Below are 17,946 nucleotides of genomic sequence, written 5' to 3'. Positions count from 1 at the left end.
CAAGGATAGCTGTAACCTGGGCTGAGCCTGAGCCCAGGCCTATCACAAATTTGAGGGATATGGGCCAGGCAAAGCGCAGAGACAAGATATTTAATTTAGTAAACATTCAGTTGCTTAAGAAAATAGGATATGGAAACCCCTTGGAAACGCCCTCAGGGATCAAGGAGAGGGTTAATCAAGCCTGAAAGTTATTTAAGGGCATTTGTCCCATGGAGCAGGTGCACTTGATTCCCACAGGCTAGGAAGGTAGAAGACCAATATGGCTGAGTAAAGACCTTCTGGTCAAACTGAAGTGCACAAAGTAAATGCCCAGGCAGTGGAAGCAAGGTCACATCTCCTGGGAAGAATATGGAGTGCTGTCCAGATGTGTAGGGATGGAATCAGAAAAGCTAAAGTACATCTGTTACTAACTGTGGCGAGGGACGTGAAGAATAACAAGGGCTTCTGTAGGTACACTGGCCAGAAAAGGAGGGCTAAATAAAATGGGCCCCCCAATAAAAAATACAGGAGATTTAGTGACTACTGGCATAGAGAATACTGAGGTACTCCGCAAATTTTCTGCCTCAGTTTTCACTGGCAGTCTCTCTTTCCCATCTCCTAAGTCTGTGAGGCTCCAGGCATAGACCAGGGCAACAAAGTCCCTCCCCTGGTGTGAGAAAAGATCAGGTTCAAGACCATCTGAGGAACGTGAATAAGAAGAAATCCATGGCACCTGAGGCGATTCATCCCAAGGTCTTCAGGGAATTTGCAGATGTAGTTGCAATTCAGATACTGTGTAATATTTTCATCAATAACAGAGTGGGACTGAGTGTGCCCTCAGCAAGTTTGTGGGTGCCACCACGCTCAGTGGGGCCGTCGATTCACTGGAGGGAAGGGAAACCATGCAGAGGGACCTTGACAGGCTTGAGGAGTGGACCCACGGGAACCTCATGAAGCTCAACAATGTCAAATGCACGGCCCTGCATCCAGGTCAGGGCCGTTCCAAACATCAGTACAGACTGCAGATGAACTGGTTGCAATCACCCTGCGTAGAAAGACTCAGAGAAATGGGTGGATGAAAATTTGGACATGAGGTGGCAGTGTGCATTTGCTGCTTAGAAAGCCAGCGGTACCCTGGGCTGCAGAAAAAAGAAAGCGCAGCTAGCAGGTGGAGGGAGGTGATTCTCTTCATTCACTCCACTCTAATGAGACCTCACCTGGAGCACTGCATCTACCTCTGGGGTCCCCAGTACAAGAAAGACGTGGAAGAGTTCCACAGGAGGGCCATGGTAATGATCAGGGAGCTAGAACACCTCTCCCATGAAGAAAGGCTGGGAGAGCAGTGGTTGTTAGGCCTGGAGAACACAAGGCTCTGGGCAGACCTCAGTGTGGCCTTCTGACATATGAAGAGCATTTACAAGAAAGACAGAGAAAGACTTTTCACTAGAGCCTGTAGTGACAGGGCAAGGGGCAAGGTTCTAAAAGTGAAAGAAGTTAGATTTAAGTAGGTTCCGAGGAAGAAATTTTTCATTATGAAGGTGATGGGACAAGAGAAGTTGTTGATGCCTTCATTGGAAGATTTTTCCAAGGCACATGGGATAAGTCTTTGAGCAACCTGGTCTAGTGAAAGATGTCCTTGCCCATGACAACAATGTTGGTCTAGATAATCTTTGAAGGACCCTTCCAACACAAATCATGCTATGATTCTGTAGTGCACCATATCACATGGGCTCATAGGAAGGACCTTCCTGAAATCACTTATCCATACCAGAATGGGAGAAAAGGGAGTTCTTGAATTTTTGACTCAACCTTGGAAAAAATTCATAGAATCATAGCATTGTAAAATAAGCTGAGTTGGATGGGATCCATCAGCACCATCAAGCCCAACTGCTAGCCACGTGCAGGACACGCCAAGAGTCACACCATGTGCCTGAGTGTGTTGTCCAAATGCTTCTTGAGCTCTGTCAGGCTTGACACTGTAACTACTGCCCCAGGGAGCTGTTCCAGTGCCCAAACACTCTCTGGGTGAAGAACGTCTCCCTGACATCCAACCTAAACCTCCCCTGACTCAGCTTCATGGCATTTCTTTGAGTCCTGTCACTGGTCACAGGAGCAAAGAAATCACTGCCTGCCTCTCCTCTTCCCCTCATGTGGAAGCTGCAGACTGCAGTGAGGTCTCCCCTCAGTCTCCTCCAGGCTGAACAGGCCAAGTGACCTCAGCTGCTCCTCATATGGCTTCCCCTCCAGAGCCTTCACCATCCCTGTGGCTCTTCTTCAGATACTCTCCAACCATGTAATGTCTCTCTCGTACTGTGGCACCCAAACTGCACACAGCACTAGAGGTGAGGCCAACCAGTGCTCAGCAGAGGGGACAATCCCCTCCCTTGTCCAGCTGGTGATGCTTTTCCTGACGCCCTCAGGACACAGTTGGCCCTCCTGGCTCCCAGGGCACTGCTGGCTCATGTTCAGCTTGCCATCAACCAGGACTGCCAGGTCCCTTTCCATGGCACTGCTTTCCAGTGCCTCGTTCCCCAGTCTGTGCACACATCCAGGACTGCCCTGTCTCAGGTGCAGGTTCCAGCACTTGCCCTGGTTAAACTTCACACGGTTCATGATCGCCCTTCTCGAATTCGTGGAGGTCTCTCTGCAGGGCCTCTGCACCGGAGCGAGTTGACAACTCCTCCCAGTTTAGTGTCAATGGCAAACTTAGCATTCTTTTGAGCCCTGCACCCAGGTTGCTAAGGAGGATGTTGAAGAGAACGGGGTGAGGATGGAGCCCTGCAGAACCCCACTAGTGACAGCCTGATGTGACCCCAGTGGCTGTGACTCTGCGCTGACGTGTGGGAACGAGCCTGGCCGACACAGCAGGCCCTGGCTCCCTGCAGAAGGGAGTGTCTGGTTACAGCTACCCTTCCTCTCCTCAAAACAGAGGAGGCCTTGATGAGGGGTACAGATGGGGCTATTTTAGGAGTCCCCTCCGACCCAGAAGGGTTCACCTCATCACTTGTCTGATCTTCTACTTTCAGGGCCTCATCCCTGTTGTAGAAGGTGCCAGTCCTACTTGTTATGTGTTCAGAAGGAGGAGGAAGCTTGCTCCTGGTCCACCACTTCCAAATGTCTTTGTCCACTGTATTAAAAAACTGTTCTGTAACCAGAAGGATCAAGGAAATCCCTGCCTGTGCTCCCAATCTGTCAACCAACCAACCCAAGGCTGATTGGTATTTAATAAATGGTCTGTTAGCTTGACAGTTTATTTTAAGGGGAAATCAGAAGACAGATTTCATTTTGTTTTTACTGAGTAAATCATAATATTTGAAGCAATTATTTTTTTTGAAAGTAAGTTCACCCATCAATTAAAGGAATTGAACTTATTTCTCTTTCCCTCCTCCACCTGAAAACTTTTGCAAGATCATTTTCCATTTCCTTCTTATCTTAGCCTAAAACTCTCTATTATTGTGAAAAACAAAATTTTAGAAGTTCACATAGGTGGTCAAAATTTTGGAGGACCAGGAAAAGTAACTTTTAGGAAAGCACATAGAATATTCCAGGAATGTGCTGCTACATCAGGTGTTTGCAAGTAGGATAGAGGCCTAGCCTACACCCTGGAAAATGCATTTGCAAAGGTTCAAAGTAATTTAAAGGTAAAGGAACAAGTGACTCTGAGTTATTAGAACAGATTAAGATACAAAATTTGAAGGAAATTTGTAGGCTACAGAATTATGACCCAGAAATTTCTTCCCAGTGGTGTGTACCCTTCCCACGAGATTCACTTCCGTGCCACTGTAATTCACAAGACAAAATTCTCAGTGGATTCAGCAGGTGAAACTACCACGAAATACAGCATCAGGACAAAACCAAATCCACATCACCTTGTTTTTATCCTCTCTCACATGATGTTGTTCTGCTGGCTGTCTTCCCTAGAAAACACCTCTCTGAAATGCCGCCACGTCTCTGGATGGTCCTTAAGTGCACCCCAGTCAAGATATCCAAGCACCACTGACAAGTTCATAAAACTGACCCCACCATCATCAGAACTTTGGAACACACTGTGTGATATTTTATTACCCAAACATAAAGTGAAAGAAGACAAATAGCTGCATTTACAATCATTTGTATCAATCATCTGGGTCTCCAGTGTGTTCCCACAGTGCACCACGAATGTACAAACATGACATTCCCATGGCTATCCAACTTGTCTCAAGAAAAATAATTTTTGTATATATTCAACTTATCCCACATCACAATAGTCATACATTGGACAAAAGCCATGCCATTGCTTCTCTCAGCAGTTATGAGGAGGAAATTGTTTGCTTAAGTCGCTTGTTTTCATTATTTTGTTATGGAAATGCCTGCAGCTTTATGGCTGTTTTTCATAATGAAGACATGCACATTGTATTTTCATTTTATTTTGTATTTCTTTTTGTAAAATTGGTGATTGTGGCTGACAAAATTCCTGAATTATAATGTAAAAGAAAGCAGAAAAATAAACACTATCTTAAAATAGGAACAAGCAAATGAATAGGTTTATCTACTGCGCATCATAAAAATAAGCATTTTGGAGAAAAACCGAGAATATAGATCATTAAAATAATAATACAAAGGTGCAGAAAAGACAGGAGGACAGAGAAGCTACTATATGTATGTATATATGTGCATGTATAAGTATTCTAGGATTTTAAAGATAGATGATTATTTAAGAGAGCTGCTTTTCAGGTTAATACCTCTGGTGAAAATTGTCTTTCTTTTACTTTTTACCAAGTCCCACTAGACCTAAATAGAGTACTAAATCCAAAGGTTTCATTATTTTTGAAGAGGTGAGGTCGTGTTATGGGAATCAACCCATAACCCAGATGCAGAGCGGGGTGACCACCTTGTGTTACTTGCATCATTTCAAAGGTAATTCATGCTAAGATAAGGCCTCGAGATTACCCCCATTTTGCAGCACCTCGATGAAAAACCCTCTCAGAAACACGCATCCCATGTCACTGAGGCAGCGGTGCCAGGAGCAAAGCTTGAATTCAAAAGGAGAAATAAAAACCTTACGGTCCAGCTCGGAGTGCAATCCCCAAACTCGGGGATTACTGACCTCTCGAAAAGCCATTTCAAGTCTCGGTTGAAAGACACGTCCCAAGACAAAAACATTCTTTGTCCTCAGCAAGAGCGCCGAGAAGCGGGGGCGGCGGTGCGGTTTTTCCGAACAAAAAGCATTTTTGGGGAGGCCAGGAGCGCGCGGCCGGCAGCGCCGCGGGGGGCGGGGCGGGGGCGGGGCGGGCCCGGCCGCGCACCAATCAGCGCCCGCCGCGCCGCTATAAAAGGAGGCGCCGCCGCAGCCGCCGCGTCCGCGCAGCGCCGCCATGGCCGAGAGCGCGCCCGCCCCCGCCGCGGACACCGCGCCCGCCGCGCCCGCCAAGGCCGCCGCCAAGAAGCCGAAGAAGGCGGCGAGCGGCTCCAAAGCCCGCAAGCCCGCGGGGCCCAGCGTCACCGAGCTGATTACCAAGGCCGTGTCCGCCTCCAAGGAGCGCAAGGGGCTCTCGCTCGCCGCGCTCAAGAAGGCGCTGGCCGCCGGCGGCTACGATGTGGAGAAGAACAACAGCCGCATCAAGCTGGGGCTCAAGAGCCTCGTCAGCAAGGGCACCCTGGTGCAGACCAAGGGCACCGGCGCCTCCGGCTCCTTCCGCCTCAGCAAGAAGCCCGGAGAAGTGAAGGAAAAAGCCCCCAAAAAGAGAACTGCTGCAGCCAAGCCCAAGAAGCCGGCGGCTAAGAAGCCCGCCAGCGCCGCCAAGAAGCCCAAAAAGGCGGTGACAGCAAAGAGCCCCAAGAAAGCCAAGAAGCCAGCAGCCAAGAAAGCAGCTAAGAGCCCCAAGAAGGCGGCAAAGGCTGCCAAGCCCAAAAAAGCGGCGGCAGCAGCGAAGAGCCCGGCTAAGGCGAAAGCGGTGAAGCCCAAAGCAGCCAAGCCAAAAGCTGCAAAGGCAAAAGTGGCCAAGGTGAAGAAGGCACCACCCAAGAAGAAGTAAGCTCTTCACAGAAGAAGTCTTACTCCACATTTAAACCCAACGGCTCTTTTAAGAGCCACCCACATTTTCTTAAAAAGTGTTGAAATTACAATATAATATTGTGTGTTGAAAACACCCTAAGTAAAAAAAAAATTCATAATTTTTAGCTAGCAGAGAAGATGACCTTGGCAGCTTTCTCCAAAGAGCCTTTATGGTTGGTAAGGTATTTTGTTGCAACTTTGAGAACAATCTAGTGGGGACAATGTTAAAGGATGGTCAAAAAAGGGTCATAAATAAAACCCGTTACACTTGGTTACTTTTTCCATGCTTAAAAGTAATTTAGCCCTTTTATGAGAAAGTGGGTGGCTCTGAAAAGAGCCTTTGGGTTTCTCTTAGTTAAATTTCGAAGCCTTTGTTCTTCGACGCTCACTTGGCTTTAGCCTTGTGGCTGTCGGTCTTCTTGGGCAGCAGCACGGCCTGGATGTTGGGCAGCACGCCGCCCTGCGCGATCGTCACCTTGCCCAGCAGCTTGTTGAGCTCCTCGTCGTTGCGGATGGCGAGCTGCAGGTGGCGGGGGATGATGCGCGTCTTCTTGTTGTCGCGGGCCGCGTTGCCCGCCAGCTCCAGGATCTCGGCCGTCAGGTACTCCAGCACGGCCGCCAGGTACACCGGCGCGCCGGCGCCCACGCGCTCCGCGTAGTTGCCCTTGCGCAGCAGCCGGTGCACGCGGCCCACGGGGAACTGCAGCCCGGCGCGCGACGAGCGCGACTTGGCCTTGGCGCGCGCCTTGCCGCCCTGCTTCCCGCGCCCGGACATCTTCCCGCGACTCCGCAGCAGCGACCGCAGCGACAACTCCAGAGAAGCCGAACGAGCGCCGAGCCCGGCTCGCCGCCTGCTTTATATACAACCCGGGCGGATCGGCTGCGCCTCTTGCGATTGGCCGCGGGAGAGAGAACTTGTCCCGCAGCCAATGGAAAAGCGAATCCAAATCTGGCCAATAGCGAATCCCGGCGCCCGGCGCGGAGCCGATAGAGAGCCAATAGCGGCGCGGCGCTGCCCGCGGAGCTGCTATAAATGCGGCTGCCGAGGCAGCGCTGCGCTGTGAGCTGTCGGTCGCTGAGCGAGGCGAGTGACGGAGCTGCTGCTGCCGAGATGCCCGAGCCGGCCAAGTCCGCGCCCGCGCCCAAGAAGGGCTCCAAGAAGGCGGTGACCAAGACGCAGAAGAAGGGCGACAAGAAGCGCAAGAAGAGCCGCAAGGAGAGCTACTCCATCTACGTCTACAAGGTGCTGAAGCAGGTGCACCCTGACACGGGCATCTCGTCCAAGGCCATGGGCATCATGAACTCCTTCGTCAACGACATCTTCGAGCGCATCGCGGGCGAGGCCTCGCGCCTGGCGCACTACAACAAGCGCTCCACCATCACGTCGCGCGAGATCCAGACGGCCGTGCGCCTGCTGCTGCCCGGCGAGCTGGCCAAGCACGCCGTGTCCGAGGGCACCAAGGCCGTCACCAAGTACACCAGCTCCAAGTAGGCGCCTTCTGCCTTCTGCGTCCCAGATTTTCAACCCAAAGGCTCTTTTAAGAGCCACCCACTTTCTCAGTAAAAGAGCTTTAATTTCTTCACCTACACTATATTTTATAGCATGGTCTGATTAGCTTCGTGGTTAATGCTTACCCGTAACGTCCTAATCACCTCTGTGGTTCAGTAATACAAGCGTTACCCTGATTCAAACCCTTTTGGTGTTCTTCAGGCTTGCATTTTTTTTTCCCTACTGAGCTCAGATATTTACTGACAAGCTTTCATTTTGCCTGTTATGCGCGAGTTCCTTCAATTGCCGGGTGTTTACCGGGCAGCTTCCCAGTGCTGTCCATCTCCTGTGTGCTGTTGGCCAAACTCCTTTCTGAAAAGTGAAAATATAAAAAGGTTACAATCCTTTCCCCCGCCTCCGGTTTCAGCCGTGGTCTCTCCCCTCTCGTATCCATTCCTCAGATAGTTGCCATATATTTTCAAGGTGTTTTCAAGAATACATTTATTTCTAGGGAAATACTTTTTGAGGTCTACACTTCATTGGTCTTCCCGATCTGAAAAATAACATTTGTTTAAAACAAATGCCCGAAAATATTACTAAAACATTTACTCATTAATTTATTTTTGTAAGGTTCCAAATAATAGCTTGTTAATGGCTTCAGAACTAAATAGCATGAATACAAAGTGATTTCTTAGTCCCTATTGCCCCCTTATGGGTGTTTCTGAATTTTCTGTCATTTTTTGTTTTACAGCATCGGTTTAAGACCTCCGATTCAGATATGTAAGAAAAACTGCAAATACTGGTGGAAAACAGGTCCCGGGGGGCCCTATTCCAGTCGGACTTGAAAAATATAGAATTTAAATAACCAGATGTTACTGGATGGTAAAGTTAAATAATGGGTACAAAATGAAAGGAGGAAAATACTTGAAGAATTGGCAGCTCTTTGAAGTCAGTCTGTGCCTGACAGAGAATGGAGGCAGCGACCCTAGACTAGACCCGAAGGCTCTTAGTTTAAGAGTCACTACACGCATAATAAAAGGGCTGCAGCACTGCTTGCAAACCAGCAGTTCCTTAATTTTTAACATTTTCTGTGTTTTTTGTTTGTTTTTTGGGGGTTTTTTGGGGCTTTTTTTTTTTTTTTCAGATTGTTACATGAGATTTTTATGGTCTCAGCTTCTTATTTTGTTTCTGAGTCTCATTTTACTGAGCTCCTTCACATTAAAATTTTTTTTTTTACAAAACCCCATATGGTATTTAAAGGTTCATCTGCAGTTCGTTCCCAAGTCTTTGCAGAGTAACTGTTTTACCAACAGCGGTAAGTGCAACAAAAACAGGGAGGAAATGTGAAAATACATTCCTTTGGAGGGGGTAATCAGAGGGTCAAGTAGAATGGAGCTTTCATCCCTGCGGCTGTGCCTGACGACACAGCTTCAGAGGAGGAGGGGCGAGTATATAGACAACTGTAGCTGCAGTTGTCCCGGGATAAAAATTAAGCAATTAAGTAACCAGGCTCCAGAAAAGGTTAAAATTTTCAGGCGGTAATTAGAAATTTTACTATCGAACACTTAAATATTTTTAAGTGGATTTCAACAATTTGTTCTCTTTATCATGAAGCAGCTGTTAAAACAGCTAAATACCATTGTATGTAGAGACAACCACCAAATAATACTAGTCCCCTTCTCCTTTAACTAATAAAACTGTATATATTTCGAAATAGCGCAACAGCTCTTTCAAAGTGTTTGTAGTGGCTCTTAAAAGAGCCTTTGGGTCTGCGTGGGTTGCCTCACTGCCCGGCCGGGAAGGGCTGCTGCAGGAGACTCAGGCGCGCTCGCCGCGGATGCGGCGCGCCAGCTGGATGTCCTTGGGCATGATGGTGACGCGCTTGGCGTGGATGGCGCACAGGTTGGTGTCCTCGAAGAGCCCCACCAGGTAGGCCTCGCTGGCCTCCTGCAGCGCCATGACGGCCGAGCTCTGGAAGCGCAGGTCGGTCTTGAAGTCCTGCGCGATCTCGCGCACCAGGCGCTGGAAGGGCAGCTTGCGGATCAGCAGCTCCGTGGACTTCTGGTAGCGCCGGATCTCGCGCAGCGCCACCGTGCCGGGCCGGTAGCGGTGCGGCTTCTTGACGCCGCCCGTGGCCGGCGCGCTCTTGCGGGCAGCCTTGGTGGCCAGCTGCTTGCGCGGCGCCTTGCCGCCCGTCGACTTCCGCGCCGTCTGCTTCGTGCGCGCCATCGCCGCCCGGCCCCGGCACAGCCGCTCCCGCTCCGCACTCGCAGCGCTCACTGCGCCCGCGGCTCCGCGCCGCCGCTATTTATACATCCGGCGCCTCGCTCGCGCCGCAGCGCCCGCCTGCCATTGGGCGTGCGTCGCGAGCCCGCCAGAAAGCCCCGCCTCCGGGGCGGGAAACAAGCCCTGACCCCGCCCCGCCCCCGCCCCTTTCCACCGGCGGCTCGCGAGGCGCGGCGGGGGCGGCGGCGGCACCGCCGCAGAGCGATGCGGCGCGGGCTCGCCGCCCGAGCCTCGGCCTCGCCCTGTTTCTACCGAAGCCGCTCCCCTCGCGTCTATTCCCGGCCTCGGCACCGCTGGCTACAGCTGCCCGCGGCAGCCGCCTCCTTCCCGAGGGCTCGCGGTTTCTTCCCGCTCGGTGGCCGCCTTGGGTTCAGGGCCGCGGCAGGAAGGCCGAAGGCGCAGGCGGCAGCCGACTTCCCTGGCGCCGCCGAGCTCTCCCGGCTGCTGCCCCCGGCGCGCTGCAAGCGCCGCGTCCCTTGCGGGAGGGGCGCGCCCCGGGGAAGCGCGCGCTCGGGCCGCGAGCGGCACCAATGAGCGCCGGGGCGGGAGTGGCGCGAGGCGGCCGGGCCCGCCCGCGGGAGGAAGGGGGGGGTGGGGGAAAGAGGCTCGGCGCAGTCCTCACTCAGGTCCGACCGAGCGCGGCGACGGCGCGGTCTCGGCTCTGCCCGCCCGCGGCTCGGCGGCGGAGTGTACGGGGCGCGGGGAAACGGCGGAGCAAAGAGGGGCGGACGAAAGCCGGCAAAGAGCCACATCGGGGATCCTGTGCTCGGTGGTAGGGCCCATGCAGGACTGTACAGTTTGGGGGCGAAATGGCAGAGCATCGTCCCTCTATTCTTCCCCCAGTCACCCGCAAAAACAGATTTTGGGGTGAGTGAAGAAGAGCGGGCTTCCATCCCGCATCCTTTTTCCCAGAAACAAAGAACTATCAAACAAGAGCACAGGGCCGTCTGGAACCGCCTGTGCTCTTACTGTGTCTAATTCAGGCATTAAAGAACAGGCGTACTTGTTTTTTTCCCCATCTAGCGTGGTTTAACCGGAAGAACACATACCAGTGTTTAAAGGATTTTTTTGGCCGCTTTTAAAACCGACAGCAGTAAATTTCTTAGCCGCCAGTCCCGCACAGAACATGCACGAGAAGCGGGCTCCTAGGAGATGTGGAGAGAGCCTTAGTTTACCACACACACGGTAAATTCTGCTTCCCTTTGAAATTATGACAGTATTACACCGCAAATATGTTTTTTCTCTCCCTCCAATATACAAAGAGTTAGGGTGCAATCGCCATAGCATCAGCTCTTTTACTGAGAAAGTGGGTGGCTCTTAAAAGAGCCTTTGGGTTGAAAATCTGGGACGCAGAAGGCAGAAGGCGCCTACTTGGAGCTGGTGTACTTGGTGACGGCCTTGGTGCCCTCGGACACGGCGTGCTTGGCCAGCTCGCCGGGCAGCAGCAGGCGCACGGCCGTCTGGATCTCGCGCGACGTGATGGTGGAGCGCTTGTTGTAGTGCGCCAGGCGCGAGGCCTCGCCCGCGATGCGCTCGAAGATGTCGTTGACGAAGGAGTTCATGATGCCCATGGCCTTGGACGAGATGCCCGTGTCAGGGTGCACCTGCTTCAGCACCTTGTAGACGTAGATGGAGTAGCTCTCCTTGCGGCTCTTCTTGCGCTTCTTGTCGCCCTTCTTCTGCGTCTTGGTCACCGCCTTCTTGGAGCCCTTCTTGGGCGCGGGCGCGGACTTGGCCGGCTCGGGCATCTCGGCAGCAGCAGCTCCGTCACTCGCCTCGCTCAGCGACCGACAGCTCACAGCGGCGGCGCTGCCTCGGCAGCCGCATTTATAGCAGCTCCGCGGGCAGCGCCGCGTCGCTATTGGCTCTCTATCGGCTCCGCGCCGGGCGCCGGGATTCGCTATTGGCCAGATTTGGATTCGCTTTTCCATTGGCTGCGGGACAAGTTCTCTCTCCCGCGGCCAATCGCAAGAGGCGCAGCCGATCCGCCCGGGTTGTATATAAAGCAGGCGGCGAGCCGGGCTCGGCGCTCGTTCGGCTTCTCCGGAGTTGTCGCTGCGGTCGCTGCTGCGGAGTCGCGGGAAGATGTCCGGGCGCGGGAAGCAGGGCGGCAAGGCGCGCGCCAAGGCCAAGTCGCGCTCGTCGCGCGCCGGGCTGCAGTTCCCCGTGGGCCGCGTGCACCGGCTGCTGCGCAAGGGCAACTACGCGGAGCGCGTGGGCGCCGGCGCGCCGGTGTACCTGGCGGCCGTGCTGGAGTACCTGACGGCCGAGATCCTGGAGCTGGCGGGCAACGCGGCCCGCGACAACAAGAAGACGCGCATCATCCCCCGCCACCTGCAGCTCGCCATCCGCAACGACGAGGAGCTCAACAAGCTGCTGGGCAAGGTGACGATCGCGCAGGGCGGCGTGCTGCCCAACATCCAGGCCGTGCTGCTGCCCAAGAAGACCGACAGCCACAAGGCTAAAGCCAAGTAAATGCCTTGTGCGGCTAATCACAAAACAAAGGCTCTTTTCAGAGCCGCCTACTTTCTCATAAAGGGCTGATTCGCTGCAGTTTTTATTATCCAGCGAAACGAAGATAAACGTGTAAGTTGTGTTTTCTTCAAGTTTTAAATTATGCGTTTCTTCGTTTCCTATTTCCCTGTTCCTGTACGGAGGTTATCTTAAAGATTGTTTCTTTTTTCTAACGTTTTTCATCACCGCGGCGAATTTTCTTCGGTTTTCCTTTTTCTGTATTTATTAATTGCTTAATGCTTTGTTATTTTCAATGTGTTCACAGTGGGCAGTGGGAGTTTCATAATGCCGTAAATATCACGTGTCTTGGCCAGCCAGCTCCGCGTGTGCTCCTAAGTGCTCTGTTCGCTACGTCAACAATAAAGTCTCAGCAATCTAGAGTGTTTCTTTTGCAAGTACTCAAAAAGAGCTAATCACTGTTGCACCGTCGTTTTTCAGAGAAAGGGGAGTGGGAAGGGAAAAAAAAACTCGCAAGCAATTAAAACAATAACTTTTAAAAAGCCCCAAACAGCGTCACGCAGTCCTGGCAGTGACTTAAACAAATTGTTTCTCAACAGGAGGGGTGTTCTTCGCCTCGGGATCAGTGGACTGATCAACTTTTTCTGCCTTTTAGCGCTCGCGCGTGGAAGAGTCCCAGCGGCTTTCCTTGGCAGAGTTGTAGAACAGTAGGGAAAGGTTTCAGGCAGGGAGCATTTGCCAGCGCTCCCGAGGAGCGGTCTGATGTGACGTTCCGCTATGGTGGCGGTCGCTGTATTACACTGAAAAGAGCACGATCGCTTTAAATTTCGTTTTTCTGGCCCTGATCCCTGGATTCACGCCCTCTTCTCCCTGTGGTATGGGGAGTTCCGAGCCGGCACTCGGTTTTGGGAGAAGGCGAGTCATTCCTAGAAAAGCTGCTGCTCTTACAGCAGGTCACACTGTTACTTTAAAGTTAAATTCTCTGGTGCTGCCCTGCTGGCTTCCGATTTCCTTCTGGCTTTAGTGGGGCTCCTCCTGGCTCATTTTCCCCCTAGCATCTCCTGCAGGCTCTTGGCTGCAGAAGCCGGCCGCCTCTTGGCCTCTCGAGGCTCTGTCTCGCAGCTGGAGGCACCGCAGCAACGGGAGCAGTTCTTGAACACGACCATGTCTTTCCACATCTCTGTCCTCCAGTACAGGAAAAAAGAGATGCGCCTCGACATCTGTGACCTGGCGTTCGCTGAATTTCATTTTCCTAGAAGTGAGTCGGCGATGAATTCACCCTTCCACAGGGGAAGGAAGCCTGCACTCCCCTCTGTGTCACCTTGTTCCGCAGAATGAGCCTGCCCTCTGCCTATTGAACTGTAGCAAGCAACGGGAAAGACTTTTCAAGAAATAATGTGTGTGCATCATCTCGATGTTGTGAACACTATAATAAAATTCGAGTTTGTAGACTGTGGAAACTGCCAGCAGAACAATTTTATGGGTTTCTTTCCCTTACAAAAGAATGCCCTGATATTAGGGGTACAGTGGTAATGGTCAAGAAGATATATCATTAATAACTGGTATTGTAGTATTTTCTCTTTTTTTTCTGCTAAAGAATGTGCTTGGTTATTATGTAGTTGTAGTTCCGAGTCACATACATGGGAAATAAAGCCATAAATTAGGATGGGGCTCCATGAGGTCTAAATTATGAAGGGTTGCAGGACCTCGAATATATATTGTACAGCCAGACACTTATGAAGATGCTTTATGGATGTGGTTTACCGAAACCGGGTTAAGTGAGCAGAACTGCTTTGAAAACATATATATTTCCCAACAGTGAACGCCGGGGGCCTCCTTTGATAGGCACAGATGGGCTTCCGGGTATTTCTTTGAAAATAGCTGGGTTTTGCAAGAGCAGAATGGGAGAGAAAGGTGAAAATGGGAGCACGTAGCAGCTCTGACGGGACAGATCTTCAGGCAGGGCACCGCCAAGGCCCCGCGCTGCCCGCTGAAGCCGCATCCCCTCGCTCTCCACCACCCCGGCCCGCGCCTGAGGGAAGGAGTCTGTGCGCAGCTTGGAACAGCGGGACTCACTGCGGCTCCCGGACTGATGAGCTGGCTTTGCGATAAAACGAAGGAATCATGTTTGCATTTGGGGCTGGTTTGGTTTTTTACCTTTGTTGCGCGTTTTGCGATTTAATCGCAGGAGTTGAATTTGGGCGCGTCAAGGAGGAGAGCTCGGCTGAAGCCGAGCTATCCCTGAGGTACTGCTGCATAAATACAGCATGGGGGAGCGGGGGGGTGAGTGACAGAGTGGATGGTTCCCACCAGGAACCGTCATTTCTCCAGCGACAACAAAATCCTTTGGGTTTGTTGGTCAGGCTGTGACAAGCAGATACTTTCCCGCTCCCTGCGCTGGTGCCAGTGACGGTGATTTAAGGACTAATCCGCCTCTGGGAGGGGGGGAAATACAGGGTGACACGGCACGGGGCAGGAATTCACAGTGGGAATGGGGGTGTTTTGGGATTAGGAGCTCATCAGTTATGCTACTCTGTGGCTTCCACCAACACCTCGCGCTGCAAGAGGCCCCTGGGAACAGAAGGGGGAAAGCGAAGAAAAGGGTCAGATATTTCCTGGAAGGGCAGAGCAAGGCTCTGGATGTTTAAATCCAGAAATTTCAAATTTTTCTTCCAGTATTTCCTCTTCAGTTTCACCCCAGCCACCAGTTAAAGTATTTTTTGCTTTACCTTTGTCAAGAAACAAGCCTGTAGGGTGAAGAAGAAAAGTAGTCATTGTTCAGTTCAGATAAATGCTGTAGATTAATCCCAGCTCTTTTGCAGTTTCCTGGTGTTTCCCCCGCTCTTTATGAGATGTCATTTCCTGCTGAGAAATGTGAGCTGCTCTGGTAGCTGAGGTACAGCACACGCACATCCCACGAGGCTCTGCACGACGTGTAAGTATCAGCTAAGGCTGAAGCTCCAGGAGCTCCACATGCCTGGGAAATGTGAGCATTTCCCTTCTCCCATGGGGTTGGGAGCAGCAATTTCAAAAGCCCCCACATGCAGAGAGTAGAACCGACTCAGACAAATTTGGCTTCCTGAGGCAGCTCAGCTGAGTCCAGGCACCCAGGTGTGCCTGTGGTGCAGTCGGTCCAGTCTGCTGGTGCTTGCAGCACAGCTGGAGGCAGCTCTGTTCAAAGATGTTTTTTTGGTGTGTTGAAGGACTGGGGCTAAGCCATTCCTGTGGTAATTTGTGTCTTCTTTTCTAAGTGGAACGACTGAAGGCACTAACCTTGCAGTGTCCCAAGAGCGTAAGTGAAAAACAAACCCTCAAAACTTGATCATGTGGAGTGTTCAGACTGTTTATTGTTGAGATGGCTGCTGTTTGCTACAAAAGGAAAAGAGGATGTACGCCAGAGATGTGTGCATTGCTTCACAGCTCTGATACTGCGCAAAAGGAGGTCAATCTCCTTTCATCTATTACAAGTTCAGATTTCAGATGTGACACTCTGTGTGATCTCTTATTTCAGTAATTATTTCTTCCATTTTCCTCCAACCTTTGCAAGTAAAAATATCTACCTGCAGTATAAGCAGGAGTGCAAGTACAAAAAGGTTGTGGATTTTATGTGGGATTAAAATTCCCATCTGTTCTGTAACTCTTTTCAATCTACTTGTTTTCCAGTTGTAAAATGAATTATGCTCATAATTGCTTCCTGAGATTTTCAGTAGTAAAAATGAAAGGATGAACTTTTTTGATTAATACCTTCCATCTTTTTTTGACAAGGAATGCTTTTGAAACAACCACTTTGATAGGTCTCCAGTCAAATAATTTAGTTCTTTGTAGGCAAGAAGAAATCTAACCTGGAAACCCCATTTTCACCTTCACGGGCCTCTGGTTCTGTGATCCCAGTCCTTGAGGAAAGAGCTGTCTCTGCTCATTGCAATGCTTCATCCTTCCTCCTAGACGTGTGGGTTGGGAAGGGGGAAGTTCCCAGCTGCATTCCCACCTACTTTCAGCCTCCTCCTCCAGTGAGATTTGTGCCATGCCTTGAGCTATGCTGTTCTCTGAATGGCACAACCCTTACACAGGTTTTTGGAGCCTGAAGTCTCAGTTTTTTTCATTTACCCTCAAATCTCAATCAATTTTCATCACCGGCAGAAAACATTACATTATGGTGTGTGTAAGACCAAATATTTTTTCCTAGCTGCATTCAATGCTTTCTCCTGCAACTGTAATTATTATAAAATATAATGTTTCCTATTTAAAATGGAAAAGAAAGCCTCTGGGAAACTAACATTGCAATAAGTTGTCTTGGGTGTCAGGTAATTGCATTCTGGGGCCATTAAAGTAAAAAAATCCAAGTTGGAGAACAGATACTGGTTCATGCCATTAATAAAAACAAACAAACAAACAAAAGAAAACAACCCACGAAAACAACAACAAAAAAAAAACCTCCAAAAAACCCACAAAACCCCAGGAAGTAGCAAAAAAATTCCTACAGACAGTCTGTGATTTGTTCAGGTTTTGGTCCAGGTGTATGGTATTTATTTCTCATTTCTGATTCACTGTTCAGTCAGTTAACTAGAGAATACAGATATTTGTTTGCCCAGCTGGTGTATTTCACTTTTGCAGAAATAAAGAGAGAGGGTGTTTTCTTTTTTAAACATGATGATGAATAAACATAATTTTACTGCAGGGATGGTCACCTAGAGAAGATATATGTTCTTCCAGGAGTGATAATAATTTTATTATTCTAGTAAAAAAAATAAATAGGGGAATTTTTTGTAACTGGTTGTATTGTTCTTCAGTGTTCTTTTTTTGCTGGTTATTTACTTAGCTGTAATGTCACTCTGATCATCTGAGATACAAAAAAGGAATTGCTGATATAAAAATATTTTGACAAAAATGTTTGTGTAACGAAGTAAATATTCCCCATATTTCAGACACTGTGAATCAAGAGGTAATTTTGAAAGTAAACATGGAAGGTAGATTAAAAGACAAGATGAAGGGCCTGGTTATAGATTACACATTCAAACACTTCTCAGTATTGAGAATTGTTGGGATTATTAACTTTGCTTTGCACTGGAAGATCAGCAAGTTGGAGCCCTAGGGCACACGAGCTGATGAGAGCGTAAACTTTTTGATCAAAATGGTGTCACAAACACTGAGCAAGCTGAAACTGATGAGACAGAAGCAGAAAGAAGACAGACCAAGGAACCAATCTTGTGAATGAGGTGAATTCAGAAGGAGGCCAGCCCAATGACCAAAAACATCAATATGACATCAAGGGACCACCACCAAGAATTAAATTATTGGATTTGGGATTGGATGATGGGTGGCACAGATATAATTTGGGCTGCAACCTGGTATAGGGAGTTCCTCTTTGGAGACACCCAGCTCTATCTGCTCTGCACCCTGGATAAAGAAACTTTCTACTCAGTGAACTGGAAATTCATCTTCAAAGAGAAACCTAGGGCAGGAAAACTGAGGGGGCTTCTGCTTAGTTCCTTCATGGTCTGGGGGCAGCAGCAGTAAGACCTGCTGGGCCAGGATGATGCATTTGAGCACCGTGTCCTCTCACTGGTGCTGGGTGATCTCGTCTGGGTAGGGTGTCTTTAAGAGTACAAAGGGAACTTCTCTGAAAGAAATAGGAAAGGACAGTAAAGAACACGAATCATGAGAGAATAAGCTGTCAAAAGGGTTT

The 17,946-nt window shown here is 50.1% G+C and overlaps 5 protein-coding genes across 5 annotated transcripts in view; 3 read left to right on the top strand and 2 right to left on the bottom strand.

Moving 5' to 3' along the window:
* The first annotated feature begins 5,329 nt into the window (after positions 1–5,329).
* LOC119708628 (histone H1.11L-like) lies at positions 5,330–6,137 on the top strand. The gene has a single exon (XM_038155223.1). It carries the CDS (start codon positions 5,334–5,336, stop codon positions 5,991–5,993), a length of 660 nt encoding a protein of 219 aa, XP_038011151.1. The 5' UTR covers positions 5,330–5,333; the 3' UTR covers positions 5,994–6,137.
* Positions 6,138–6,335: 198 nt separating this feature from the next.
* The window catches only part of LOC119708638 (histone H2A-IV), a 26,723-nt gene continuing 15,112 nt past the window's right edge, over positions 6,336–17,946 (bottom strand). Inside the window, exon 2 of the mRNA XM_038155234.1 lies at positions 6,336–6,798. Within this exon, the coding sequence (XP_038011162.1) occupies positions 6,399–6,788 (390 nt within the window). The 5' untranslated portion in view covers positions 6,789–6,798 and the 3' untranslated portion in view covers positions 6,336–6,398. The remainder of the gene's footprint in view (positions 6,799–17,946) is intronic.
* LOC119708632 (histone H2B 1/2/3/4/6-like) lies at positions 7,032–7,581 on the top strand. Its single transcript, XM_038155227.1, has one exon. The coding sequence runs from the start codon at positions 7,047–7,049 to the stop codon at positions 7,503–7,505; it is 459 nt and encodes a 152-aa protein (XP_038011155.1). The 5' UTR covers positions 7,032–7,046; the 3' UTR covers positions 7,506–7,581.
* On the bottom strand, positions 11,102–11,598 carry LOC119708645 (histone H2B 1/2/3/4/6). Its single transcript, XM_038155242.1, has one exon. It carries the CDS (start codon positions 11,534–11,536, stop codon positions 11,156–11,158), a length of 381 nt encoding a protein of 126 aa, XP_038011170.1. The 5' UTR covers positions 11,537–11,598; the 3' UTR covers positions 11,102–11,155.
* On the top strand, positions 11,845–12,674 carry LOC119708641 (histone H2A-IV). Its single transcript, XM_038155237.1, has one exon. The coding sequence runs from the start codon at positions 11,874–11,876 to the stop codon at positions 12,261–12,263; it is 390 nt and encodes a 129-aa protein (XP_038011165.1). The 5' UTR covers positions 11,845–11,873; the 3' UTR covers positions 12,264–12,674.

The sequence above is a fragment of the Motacilla alba genome, chromosome 1A (genome assembly GCF_015832195.1).
Source record: "Motacilla alba alba isolate MOTALB_02 chromosome 1A, Motacilla_alba_V1.0_pri, whole genome shotgun sequence".
NCBI lineage: Eukaryota > Metazoa > Chordata > Aves > Passeriformes > Motacillidae > Motacilla > Motacilla alba.
The sequence above is the reverse complement of the archived record's forward strand: the minus strand, read 5'-3'. Positions and strand labels throughout refer to the sequence as shown.